At 33.8% G+C, this 14498-nt stretch overlaps 1 protein-coding gene across 1 annotated transcript; it reads right to left on the reverse strand.

The window, feature by feature from the left end:
- Positions 1–1318: 1318 nt before the first annotated feature.
- Positions 1319–13728, reverse strand: LOC130826784 (probable 3-deoxy-D-manno-octulosonic acid transferase, mitochondrial). Its single transcript, XM_057692373.1, has 12 exons — positions 13340–13728; positions 13146–13239; positions 11984–12026; positions 10439–10561; positions 9625–9744; positions 9474–9552; positions 8515–8631; positions 7930–8027; positions 6690–6780; positions 4151–4270; positions 3427–3497; positions 1319–2509 (listed from the first exon to the last, which is right to left on the reverse strand). Exons 1-12 carry the CDS (start codon positions 13554–13556, stop codon positions 2306–2308), a joined length of 1377 nt encoding a protein of 458 aa, XP_057548356.1. The 5' UTR covers positions 13557–13728; the 3' UTR covers positions 1319–2305.
- Between the last annotated feature and the right edge of the window lie 770 nt (positions 13729–14498).

Here is a 14498-nt window from a genome sequence, read left to right on the forward strand (position 1 = left end):
TGAGTCCATGGACATGGTAGTGAATAATTGAGCAAGGTGAAAGGTGTGGAGCCCAATGAAAGAAGTGAATGTTTCACGAGATTGATGGGAAAAAGTAAAAGAAACATTCACCTTTTTCTTTCCAAAAAACAAAAACAATTAAAACGTCAAATCAAATTATCTACCTAACGAGTAACGACTAATCATTCATCAGTAACTCCAGGCCAAATTGTCCCTTCAATACAATTTTTAGTTCAGCTAGTCTCTTGTATTTCAAGTTCAATTTATTAAAAATTAATGTCTATTTATTATATTTTTAATGTTTACTTATATTATTTTTAATGTTTGCTTTTAATATTTTAAATATTTACTTGTATTATTCTTAATACCTACTTACAATATTTTAACTAATATATAATGGACCGGTCTTATTAGAGATGATTTCTCAAGGAGACCGTCTCTCACAAGAATTTGTGTTTTAGTTTTTACCGCATAGTTTAAACAAAATTTCCTAATCAATATTCATGATTTGTAAATTACCACAAAAAGACAAAAAGAATAATACTCCCTCCAATTCTTTTCAATTGCCCCATTTGGGTTGGACACGAATATTAAGAAAGCGGAGAAGACCACCTTGAATAGTATACCCATGTGATGCAGTGGGTATTAAGAGGGGTTAAATAGTGTGGTTTAGTAAAAAAATAAGGGTGTTTTGGTAATTACATGAATGGTATAAGGACAATTTGGTCCAAAAATTATATTCTAAAATAGAAATGGGACAATTGAAGTGAATTGTCCAAATAAGGAAATAGGACAATTGAAAAGAATCGGAGAAAGTATTAAAATAAACAAAATCAAAAAAGATAAATTAAAATAACAAAACTCTCACCTTATCACATCCTACCACATGAGAGTGATTCCTGAGATATTTTTTACTAAGACTTTCTCATAGTTCAAATATCCCAAATAATTCCTGAGGTTTTTTTTTTAATTTTTAATTTTTTTATCCTTATAATTTACTTACTCTGTTAGTAACACAACAGTTGCTTCTTAGTGGGTGTTTATCAGTTGGTCTTAATTTATATTTTATTTTTAATTTATAAATTAAATTATAGTCAAATAAAATTTTATTTAATTTATGGCAATGTAAAAATTATTATCAACTTTTTATAAATTTTTATTATGTATAATAAAATATATTTGTGTTGGATATTGTGAAAGAGTAGATGTAGCAAAATATTAGGAATAAAGGGAGTATTTTCCAATGTCCCTAAAAGATTGCAACATGACATTACACGCATTATTAAAGAAGATTTAATTGTGTAAATCAGATAAAAAGTAGATTTTAATACGTATAATTTTTTTCTTATACCTCAACAACAGAGTACTTCTACAAAACATATTTGGTAATGTTCAAGAATACAACTGAAATAATGGAAGTAAAAATATGCAAAAACCAAATAGATAAACTTCCAGTTCATTTTTGCATAACTGGTTATTGAGTACTGACAGGTTCTTAATTTTCTGCTTCAAATACTGCACAATACAGTAGATTGTTAGACCAGCCCAAATCCATCCAGTTATACACTGAGCAGTGAGCACATTTTAGAATGTTCACGACTGTTCAGTTCAGCAGACGAAAGCAAGTGAAAATCTGATGAACGAGCCAATTTCACATCTTCACAAGTGCATGAATTAGAGCAACTCTTCAAAGCATTTCATTCTATAACATAACTAATCCGATGTAGATAGCACAAAAGAAAAAACAATCATGTCGAAGAAAGCTAGCACTCCCGAAACATAAGCGACCGACTCAGTTTTTCTCAAGATAAAACAGGCAATCTGTCTCATAACCCACCAGAGCTCAGGGGGCTGGTACTCTAGGGTATGGCCTTATGCACAAGGCCATATGGCACAAGGTACCAAGGGATCTCTTCAGTTGCCAATATATTGGTATGGAAATTGAGCATACCTATGGGCTATGATCCCAACTGGACTCATGCTTTTCTAAAAAGTGTATCACCTGACTGCACCAATTAATGAACCAAGGATTTGGGATAGTATCTATTGATCGGTTATTTTTGACTGCAAATCTTACATCGGTTATGGTTAATTGGTCACAGTTGTTATTTGTGAAGGCAAAAACCACATCAGCTCGATCATGTTGCCTTGACAAAGAAGTAAATACTGAGGAAGGCTGAAACTAAGTTTACCCTGAATCCAAAATATAATCACTGATCGTGGTGGATGAAGGCAACGATCTTACCAGCTTCGCGTGGATCAAGCACAATATTCACTGCCGTCAACTAACTCTTTTCCTCGGTACTTATAAGGGCTTCATTTTAATTTGCACATCCATGGTAGAAAGCCTTTTGAGAATAAACCAATTAAGTTGTATCCACACCCGCGACAGAACTCCACACGACAATGCATAGAATGCTTCTTTGGCAACAGATTTCCGAGCTTCCAAAATATTGGGATGACTTAAGAGTTCATGGAGGGCGTTAATTAACTCTAGTTCTCCAGAAACCTGCACAAGATGATGAAAAGATATATTTATAGCTTAGGCATGAATGGATTTTTTGAGTATGAATAATAAAGATGTCAGAAACCCTCCACATTAGATATTTAGGAGTCCCTGTTTCCTGCAAAAAACTTCATAGCTTGATCTCTAGAACAGTTCCCAAAAGTGGATCAATTCCACACAGGTTACCTGCACTCCATGTCGCCTCTCTTTTCTGCAATTCCTTTAGCCAGTCTACTATCTGGTAATGTACTTATGAAAAAAGATTCCAACTAAACGGTCAATTATCAGTATATGTTCTACACTCCTGTTGTAGTCACGTTATTCGAATATGGCTAAAGCACTTAAATTGCAATAAGTTTTATCATAAATAGATTAGGAAAATAAGGAATTTCAGTTTTGAGAAGGATGACACAATGCAATAAGATTTATAATTTAATATGTCGGATTTTATACTTCAAGACAGTACAACAAGAAACTAATTTTAGGATCAAAAACCAAAAAACTGAATGACTACACTTTAAGTCTACATTTTGGCCAGAGCTCACTTTTGATAGGTCATTTATATTTAATCCTTCACAACTTGTACTTTTTTTTCATTCTAACTTTTACTCTGATCCTTCACAATTAATCAATACTCCATCAGATCTCTTTAAGTGTTTGCTTTAGTCAAAGAAAGGCTATACATGAAATATTTTGGATCTCTTTCTATAGATAACTAGTTATCTGAGGTCTAAACTGACATCTAACACTTAACTTAGAGACATAGAGTTCATTAGGATTATTGAAAACCATAATCAGAATGGCAAATCGATCCCTTCAAGCATGTAGTAATAACCACACTACAAATGACTACACATCCAAACGATACCAGCTAATCTGAACATATCAAAAGATAAGAGCACTGAAATATGTTCACCCACCTGTAAAACGGATAAAGGATTGAAACTATGCATTGCAGAAATCATATGTGAGAAGTGACCAACATGAGGACCTACATTTGGAATGATATGCTTTTAATCACTGAAATTTAGATACTAATACTTTTATATCAGAAAGTGACCAGCAAGACATTGACACTTTTTTTGAGTGTGAAACTGCAAACAATGGGATAATAAGCTTCTGAACAGTAATCACCAGTTTGATTTCTAGCATTTAATGTTGGGAAAAGTAATGAAAATATAATGTAATTTACCTAGAAAAGTGCTTAACATGGTTTATGATCATGCTTGTCTTAGACTTATCAATTTTTTCTTCACAGTATTCATTTTCATACATCACTACTTGGGATGAGTATTAGGTGGTAAATGAAAATTAAGAAGAAAAATCATGTTTGAGGATGAAAGCTTCATTACAATGGGAATGAAAACACATTTCATGACAATTAACAATAAAACTCGTTCACATTACCACCATTTATATCAGGGCCATAAAAAGCTTTTCTTATTGACAAGGTGTAATTCCCCCATCCCACCAGCTTGCTTAGTCTAGAATTTGTGAGGCATCAGTCACAAATTTCAAATCAAACAATTTTTGGAGAAAAATAGAACAAATGATTTTAAGTGTTCAGAAGTAATTACAGATTTCCTATTTCCATTTGCGGAAACATTGAAATGGTGCTAAAGGATAATTGAGAGCTGAATGAACCTGTCAGAACAGCACATCCGGCACACATGGCTTCTGAAATATTATGACCTGCTAAAGACGGCAGGAAAGACCCACCAATTACTGAAATGGGCATCAACCTGTAGAATTCTCTTAGTTCACCTGTAGAATCAATGAAATTGGAAAATTAAAAAAATCAAAGACATCCCAGTCAATTCTCAATTACATGGAATATTTTAAAGAAATTATCTTTCATAGCAAATTATTTGTGAGAAACTATAAATCAAGCTTGGTAGATACTAAAATGTCCCCTCAAATTCTCCCCAAAAATAATTTGAACTGTAATTGGACACATAAAGATTCCAACAATCCATAGTCTGAAATCAAGTTGTAATTTAACCTATCAGAAAGATTATGTATTTTTCCATCCCATTACCCCAATATTATTAAGTGGCTCTCACCTAGGGTGGGGTTTGGAGGGTTGCATGTACGCAACCTAACCATTGTTAATGATAACACTGACAAAGAGGTTGTTTCCAATTGACCAACACTGTATAATTACTAATTGGGATTAAACCAGCACTGTTAGTATAATGAGAATATTTGCTTACATATCATTAAGATCTAAGCATTTTGGTTTGGGATTTGACGGGTGAGCCAAGATGGGGTGATGTAACTTGAAACAGTCGGAGAGATGCAAAGAGGATCACAACGACATACTACACAACAAATTGCTCTTGCCAACTATATTGAATCTCACTTTTAGACTGGAAATAAGTGAAAAGTTTGTCAAAATAAGAGATGTAATGTCCCCTCCCCCCCCCCCCCCCCCAAATATACATCAAACATATGTGTGATATACTCCATCAGTCCAAATGAGTATGCCATATCAACCAAAAGAACATGAGAGCTTTCGTTGGTTGATGAAGCAAATTCATGGGATAAAGGGAACGAGAAGTTAGGGTGATAGACAAAAACACCAAACAAGTTTACCAGAAAAGAACACCAATTGCTTTACCCCAAAATCATATAGTAAGACGATTTGTTGCCATTGATTGAACAAACTGTTGGGAGTGGTTAGGTGAAGCTCGTAAAAAGCATGCTTATTTCTATAGGTACTAGCAATGTGTAAGATCTTAATGCTTTTTTTAGAAAAAAAAACTTAAAGCTTTGCAAGTAGATGCATTTATTCTTAAAAGGAAAATGCTATAAGTTTATAGATTGTTGCAGTTTTTAAGAAAATCAGTAAATCATATTTCATTTTAATTCCCTCGAGCGAATATTTATTTTATTTAAATAATTTAGGCAATCATTAGTTATCAATCCTACTAAACACTGATTTATGCCAACACTCACCTCCCATGCTCACAAGAGAACCAATGTTCACTAATAGACAAACATTAATTAAAAGAACCCAAGTCCCAACACGTAAAACCCAGCCCTAAATGAGTCAATTAGGCATCCATCCACATCAAGAATGAGGAATGGTAATTAGCAGAGCCCTACCTCTATACTTCTTACCAGCCTCTCAATCATTGAAAAAACTTATATACATCCAGAAAATTTTCATGAAGACACGACTGGCAACTGCCGACTTTTCCGAAAGGTAAAGTTACTATCAGTGAGCAATTAAGAATTTTGGAGTAGATAAAGCTCATGACGTTGCAGCTACTAGCATGGTATCAAGTATCGACTAATATGTAACAAGATCAATTAGCATGGATTGTTTCGTAATGGTCTGTGATTGGCTCATACAGTCATATGTCAATACAAGCTAGCTTGTTATTTGTTGTCATATGAAGTTTGTATATTCTCATAAGTGTTACACTCAAGGAGCTTTGATACTTCACTAACTTTTTAAAACGAGAAAGAGCTCAGCATAGGGTGAGCATGGGTTAGGTAAGCTTAAGATAACATAATACATATAGCCAATAGTCATTTGTCACTACCTCAAAGATGATGTGTGGGAATGTGGCATGATACTTTCACGTCAAGTATGGTAAAGAAGAGGAGAAAATTGGATAGTTAGTGCTTGATAAAGCATAAACGTAAAGCTGAACACCTTAAATCATGCCAAAAGTTACAAAAAATTATAATTTTACCTCCAAACGCTGGTCGCCCAAGACTTTCAATGAAGGATGATGGTGCAACTAACTTTAGAGTTCAGGATATTATGACTCTATGAGGGATATTGGAGCCCTTGGAAGAGTTCTAAATCTAAGGACTGGAGTCGACCCAATAAGCACTTAGAGTGAGTATGGCAGGGATTGTGTTCCACGTGTTGCGTGTATAATTCTTTCCATAGATAGTTTTTGAAGAGGAAAAGAGTTTCAATAAACTATGTTACAAATAGCTCTATTTTGAGGATTTCAACTTTCAATATTGCATTTTTCTCAAGATGAACATCATATTACTGTCAGGAAATAGACAACTTCAATCTTTTAATGAACTGTGGAAAATTTTATGGTTCTTGCTTACCAGCCTTGTGGGATCAGAAATGTAATATAAGTATGGTTCCTTTTAAAGTACTCCCATTTAGAAGTTGGGTAAAGGTCTAAAAGGATCAACTATCAAGTGTTACCTAATGTATTAGCCACATAGATATTTGTTGCTGATGTAAGTTCGCCATCATCAGACCTCACAGCGACATTCAATCCTTGATTCTTCATAGCCTGCACAGTGTAGAGCAAGGGTCTAAAAATATAATATAAACAAAAAAAAACTTACACTTCATTAGTGATATTAGTTATTATCCAGACTACAAAAAATTACTAAGTTCAGCATTAGATAAAATGGACAACCTAAGAATATTGTAATTGGCCTGTAAACTAGTTTTACTCAATGAACAACCCGATCACTCGGGAGTATAGTGATATCTACATATATATTTGATTTTGACTCACAAACATAATCTTTAATTTCAAAAGAAGTGACAATTCACCGTCAACATGAAGCTTTTTTTTTACATCATTGCAGGTTATAGCTACAATCAAGTGAATGTTTAAAGTACTTTGGGTCAATCTTTTGGAGAAACTGAGATTGACCAATATGTGACACATAGGATTTAGTCTAGTTAGTTCTAGTGGAGAAGTACAGCTGGGGTTTTATGTGATTTTGATTTCTCCAAGATTAAAGGGAAAATTGTCAAACTATCATTAGACCGGTGTTACTATGTGGGGTAGAATGTTGGGCATTTAAAAAGGATCTCATGAAAAAGATAGGGGTAGCAGGGAGTCAAGGGTGCATATGCTATATTTTTGTGTGCACATTGAATGATAAAATTTGGAATTAAGAATGAGGACACAAGGAAGAGTTTGGAAGTTAGTTTGGCAATATGCAATGAAGGTTGAAAACAACCATGATGAATTTGGAGGAAGGTTGGATTTTGGAACCAGGGAGATATCAAGAGAGGAAGAGAAAGGTTAACAATGGCTTGGATGACAGGAGTGAGGAAGGATATGAGAGATTTAAGCCTAAAAGTCATATGACAAGAGATAGGATCATAGGAATGCAAGGACGAGGAAAATGTATATGGATGATCACTAGGACGAGATTATTGGTTCATGTAGCTGAACAGATTTTATGTGATACGGCTTTGTCATTATTGTTGTTTGGTCCCAGTAAAATCTTGTCCTATAACTAGAGCATTAAACTAAATGAGAAAGTCCGTTGCAGAATGCCATGTACAAATTGACAACTTTTAACTCTATATAAGGGTAAGAAATGGGTGCTTAGTATCGAATTTCATAGGTCCGTCAAAATTGTCACAAACATAAGCCATATTACAGAATTTACTTGCAATGATATCAGTAATTACTCACCTGAGCAAAGTCTATGCCAACTTGTGGATGTCGGGGCACAATAACAGTCAGTAATTTTGGGTGGTTTTGGACCAACATTTGGTGAACTCGAAGCATCACTAGAAACACAAATTGGTAAGACTTAGCAATGATAGAAACTTGAACGAAGAAAAAATAAAATGCGCGTTAGAAAATCAGGAGCTCATTTAAGATACTATTTCATTCAAGCGCACATTAAGTTTGAACTGAACTCCAATACAGTTTACACTAGTAATATGATAGTGTATCAATATGCTAGAGGAGATGAACATGAGATTTAGCATCTCTTTTGTACAAAAACATTGGTAAGCACTCCCTACGTCTCTATTTGTTGTTTGTCCACTGTAGAATGTTTTCTGTTTTGACACACCTTTCTCCATTTTACTCATACTTCTCTACTCAACTGTCCCATGTGTTTCTCTTATAATTCTATCTCTCCTTACTCTTTACCTCCACGTGACAATTATATCATTTTTTCATCATCCTCCTTAATAATTGTAGCTAGAGACGTAGATAAACAAAAAGAAACCACAGTGGTACGAAATGAAGTGAAAATGAAACACCAACCTTCAAGTTCTTCATCATGTACTGATGAAGCCATCCAAACCTGCCTATAACTAAGTTGAGTCCGCAAATTTTCAATGCCTTTCATAACATTTGTTGAAGCTTCAATTTCTCCAACACCTGAAAAGGAACAAATATTTGACAATCATAAAATTTTCAAAAATTTCTTCACATATTTCGAAATTGTAATTCTTTCCATTCTAAACATTGTTAGCTAGAATGCAGTACAATAAAATTCGGGGGAAACAGAACCAGGATGCAGAACAATGCTCGTAGTGACTCAGAAACGATTAGGTATGCTTGTGCCTCATAGTGAGTCGTACAAGTTTCATCGAATTATTTGTGGGAAAGCCCAATTCCTCAAACAATTAGAGTAAATTCTAGTTAAAAGATAAAGAAAACAGCAAGTCATTACTATAGCACGTGAAGAGGTTTTAGAAAATTTTTTAAGTGCATAATAAAGTGGAGCAAAGGAAAGAAAACAATACTTGTCTTCCTTTTTCATCATTTCTCTCCACCTCACTATGCTCTCTTACTCCTCTTCCCATTGGCGTAAGCACAGAGGTTTTAGAAAATACAAGCATTACCTAGTTCCCGACTGAACTTTGATAACAAACATCGTATGCAACTTCACATAAACAAAAAATGCACATGCTATAATGAGCCATAAATCTAGTTGCGATGGGTTTATTCCACATTGGTTGGCATATCTTGTACAAGTATAACCCTGGCCCACCACCACGAAACCAAATACATTGATTTAATGATAATAAATAAAAAGAAGCAAATAAAACAACAATCGAAGGATCCTCATAGCTTAGAAAACTGATAGGGATTTTTCTATCAATCTTTTGAGCCGACAAAAGGATACAAAAGAAACATACAATTAAACCGACATTTATAATTCCATGCAATAAATTAACCATAAATAACCCAACAAACTAAGACAGTTATGTGCTTACAATATTTCAAGTCAGCACAAACGCCAACTTTGAATGGTGGTGCTTGCAGTAGCTGAAATCGGATGGCCTCTGTGGTGCTCTGTGAGACTCATGAAGTTCAGAGATAAAAGGAAATCAGATAGTAGTTTTAAACACAAAGCACGCTATATACCAAAGGCACAATCAAGGAAAACTTTGACAGCATCAAGGCGATTAGTGGAAAAGCAGCAGGTGTAGACCAGAGTCTAAAAGATCTTTCAGACATTCGAGCATTTAGCAAAGTCAATGTTATCTGGAAAGAAAAAAAATTAACACAAGTGAGTTTTATATAAAGCTGCCAAAAGGAAATAATGACATACGCAATCCACTTCTCCAAGTGGGAAAAAAACACTCACCTTGATGACCTTATATGTTCTGATTAAGTATTAATCATACAGCCTACATCCCCCTCTTTTTATCTCACTGAAGAGCACTATAAATACATAGTAAAGACTATGATCTAAGAAATGACTTCAAGTTTCATGCATGTGAAAATAACAAAATTCACATGTACCCAAGCAGATCTAATAACAAATTGCTACTGATTTCTTGAGCATTTTTACACGAAAGAAATTTGACAAGATATGGGAAATGAAAACAGAAACAAGAAACATTACTTTAGAGTTTAGAAAATGTAGGATACGAAAATTACTCATTATTCCATATAATACTAAATACCGAAGTTGGTTTCTTATCTTAGTATGAAAAAAAATACTCCTCTACTTGCTAGTTTCCAGCTTTATGCACCAAGTAATGTGAAGTTTCCAGCTTTTCTTTATTTACTACCTCAAACATGTATATTAGGTTCGAAAAGGTCAAAATCAGCTATAAAGCTCAAATTTGCAACTACTTAAATTCATCTCGGTTTTTATATCCAGATTGCGCGCCTCATTTTTAAAAAATGGAGTTAGTATATACAATAAACAAAATTTCCGTCATGGCCTTACATTTCTCTCTGTTGCAGCCATTACGACATTTGGCCACAATTCACTCTCCAACAAAATAACAGCATTTGGTTTCCAGTAGCTAAGAAAAGCATCCACCGAAGCAGGTAAATCTAGTGGAGCAAACTGTCACATAAAACAGGTGTTAACTTATACTAAGTAAATAGATAAATACATAATACTCTCCCTTTAGAGAATAGATAGAAAATTAGCAGAAAATTAAATGCAAATAATTGTAAAATAGCACAAGGGGATAAATTTTAGAATTCTGACTTTCACAATACAGAAAAAATAACTGCCCCAAGCTTACAGATAAATCTAGTTGCTACTCATATTCTGGATCTAATCAAAAAGCTTCCTGTTAAACTTAAAATGTAGCACACTAAGATTATACAACTGAACACCAGCTACGGCTACCAGGACTCTCTGTTTTGCTCTCGAATCAACAACCCTTCATTTCATCTTAGCTATATAGCTCTTTTAGTCATAGAAACTGTCCAGTAAGCAGGATGTCCTAAATTTTACTTTTAACTTAAGACTCTATAAACAGTCAAGCACACTCTTATCGTTGGACACTTGAACTATGACCCCAAATACCTTCAAAATAATAACAGTTTCAAAGGTGAGTTAAGTGGGAAGCTTGGACACTTCACAGTGTGCCAAACGCTTCCATCACTTGGTAGCACCTGCGAACATAACGACCTCAGTCAGTGGATGGTAACCTTCCAGATAAATACATCACCTACCACTACAGCCCAAATAATCTTGACTCCAGTCCACTCTATTGAGCATTGTAGAAACTAATGCAAAAGGGGATACGGAGTAACTAATTTGAAACATAAAGAGTAATAAATTATGCAATATTATTGAAATCGAGCTTTTAACTCAAAACATTTTCAAACAGTGAATCACAACATATAAATTGCTTGCATTTATCGAAAATCGTACAGAGATTATATATGCTCCCTTGTATGTGAAGCTAATTTTTTAAAACAAATATATAAGAATCACCTATCACTTCAAATCATCATTACGTGATCAACTCAATCGTACTTCAATCTATGCAGGAGCTCAAGACTCTAAAAACACGTAGATTCTACAATAAAACTTGGAATGGATCGTTTCATGTTTTGAATTGAAAGATTGTAATCATGACTTTAAGAATCATGGAACAGAGATAAATTACACATATGACCACATATGCTTACAGAGTAACAATTTTTGAAGAGAATACTTGATTGATTAATTTTGTAACCTGGATACTATCAGCTCCCAAATATTTCTTTAGGGCCCATCAACATCTAGCAAAATTTGAGTAAAACACAGGCCACTAGAATTAAAACTAATAAATCACAATGTTTTATGCAATGTATAATGCAGTATTACATGATTCGCTAATCTCCTCGCGAATCGCGAATCGAAAAAAGCGAATTATGCTCGATGTTGGGCTATTCTTGGTCAAATTTGGGCGAATCGCTCAAAAGGCAAATTAGCTAGCGAATTATGTTACACTAGTATAATGCAAGTTAACTACATGGAAATATGTACCTGATATATGACAGCAGGGGGAAGTTTGTGTTTTAGAACCTCACTGCAACATGAGAACCAGCATTTAATATTTCCTCTTGAATTCCGTAAGCTAAAGCATTTGTAATCAAATCCAATATGCCAAGTAAATGTCTCAACGCACACATCTATCTTAAAACTCATTTGCTACTTGAGGGTTAACCTACCTTTAGGCCCTTACTATTGTAAGATGTGCTTAAAAAATTGATAGAAATTTATAATCTAAAATGGACAACTGATGAGCCAAGGTGAAAGAGTTTCTTTAAAGGAATTTCACTCCCTCACAAAACCTTGCATCCATCTTTGGACTGAGAATAGAACAAAAAGATATGTGAATTGTTATAGGTGAACTAATGCATTAATTTGTTTTGGTTCACTTAGCTGACCATATATTTTTTGGGATAAAGAAATTGGCAGTTTTGTTATTGTCATAAAGCCTAATTACTTACAATCTGCATAGCTCACATTTCTTTGCATACATACTTCCCTTCTTAATATTCCAAAGTTCTTAATTGATTTCATTGTAGACAACAACTTCCATGTTGCATTTGAAAAGTAAAGTCAGTCCATCACAAATCTCTTTCAAGTTTTTTCCAGCATTTGCCCAAAAAATGTGAAATTTTTCTTCCAAAAGTTTCCATCTATAGTCCATAGGTACAATCAGACTCCAAAATGTTATTCAAACACCCCTACCCCTATCAATTATATTTAAAACTGAGCCCTTTAAAAGAAAATTCCGCAGCTTCCACCACATTTTCTCCAAGAACAAAATTACTACCTTAATCCTACATAATATCAATTGCTCCCTTCGTAAACTTACAAAGTTAACCTTAAGATCAAACTAAACCAATTTCCACTTCAAACAATGAACAAAAGAAAATTTAACAAATTGGCACTTAAAAATACTTCATCCGGATATGTTACATTCTCTTTCTGATATGGTGGACTCATGCTCTCTCAGTTATTTCAGTTACACATTTAATCTATTTCGTCTGATTCACATTCGCATATTTTATATTTTTGTCTCATTTCATTATATCCCCTAAACTCAACTAATTTTTGATAAAAAAAATAAAAAAAACAAGTGCATTTGTAGCAAATTGAACGATAGAATAGTCCTCCATAAAGTAAATTTGCGACTCACAATGCAGAAAGCGTAGTTGTAGTCATGAGAACATTGAAATCCGGACGTTCCAGCAAACAGCGTTTAATCATCGGTATTGCAGCCATTCCTTCCCCTGTAAATTCCAAACCAAACAAAAAAAATCAAATAAAAAAACAATTACCTTTTTGCTCAATTCTTTGAATTAAACAACGAAACGAGTATAGAAAGCGAACCAAGAGAAACGGCATGAAACCAGAGAAGATCGCCGGAAGGACGAGGAAGAGAAGGACGACCAAGACGCTCACGCCATCTTATAGAATGTTCTAGACCTCGCAATTTGCGAAATCGAAGATGAAGGTGGATCAATGGAGAAAGAGTGAACGTTAGTGCTTTGTATACTTTGTATACGAACTTCCCCCTTTCACTGAGAATCATACTCCATGATTTCATAGCTGTTTACTGTTCTTACAAGTAGTATGGAAGCCGAAGGAAAAGAGGGACGGTAATAATTGATACAATCGGGTCAAATTGGGTTCGAACTTTTTTTAATGAAATGGCATTGAACTCGACCCATGTTTGATTTAACGTAATATATATTCGCTATTTTTTCTTTCGAACTCTAATGTCTGTGAGATATTAAATTGATAATTTTGAGTTTTTGTCTCAATGAAAATAAATTAGAGAGAAAAATAATAATTTTTAAGAAAGATACCAAAACTTGTGAAAATGTGATATCAAGTAAAGGAAAAATAAATCATGTGATAAACGAAATGAGAGCTAAAATGTGTATTTCAGATGAAAAGAATGTTGTGGGTTTATTTCTAAAGAGAAATGATGCAAAATGAATGGAATAATTCAAAATAAAAATTGATGCAAGTTTTGTAGGACGAGAAGAGTACATGATTTGAATTAGAAAACATAAAAGTTCAACTTTGAATGTGATTATCTATATAGTCTAACTTTAAACATAGTTGAATCGAAATCAAGTCTCATGTGAAGGTCGGACTATCCGAAACGACTTCGACTTGAAGCCAATTCATTTTGACCTTTGATTCCAATTATTTTTCTAGTTTATTTTAGATAAATTATATTTTTAGGATTGTTTTAAATATATAAAGGTGGATGTATTTGTTTTTATGTTGATGGTTGAATCATGTGACTTAGCATTAAAGACTTTTTCGAAAGGCTCTAACACCGTTAGAACTTTAATTCATCTATTTAAAAAACATTATTTTTATGATTTTGGGTTTATTTTTAAGTAGATTTTGGACAAATAGTGACATATTCGAGCTATTAAGTTGTATTGGTTAGACAATATTCCTTTATCAAGTCGAATTTGGACAAAATATAGTCTACTCAAAAAAATTATTATTTTGAGTTTTGCATACTTAA

The sequence above is a fragment of the Amaranthus tricolor genome, chromosome 11 (assembly GCF_026212465.1).
Source record: "Amaranthus tricolor cultivar Red isolate AtriRed21 chromosome 11, ASM2621246v1, whole genome shotgun sequence".
NCBI lineage: Eukaryota > Viridiplantae > Streptophyta > Magnoliopsida > Caryophyllales > Amaranthaceae > Amaranthus > Amaranthus tricolor.

Coding starts and splice junctions, on each gene's coding strand:
- LOC130826784 (XM_057692373.1), bottom strand. CDS start 13,556: ATGAAATCATGGAGTATGATTCTCAGTGAAAGGGGGAAGTTCGTATAC. Junction 12,027..13,145: donor ACAACTACGCTTTCTGCATT/GTGAGTCGCAAA, acceptor CTCATGTTGCAG/TGAGGTTCTAAAACACAAAC. Junction 9,745..10,438: donor TGGCTGCAACAGAGAGAAAT/GTAAGGCCATGA, acceptor TTTTCTTTCCAG/ATAACATTGACTTTGCTAAA.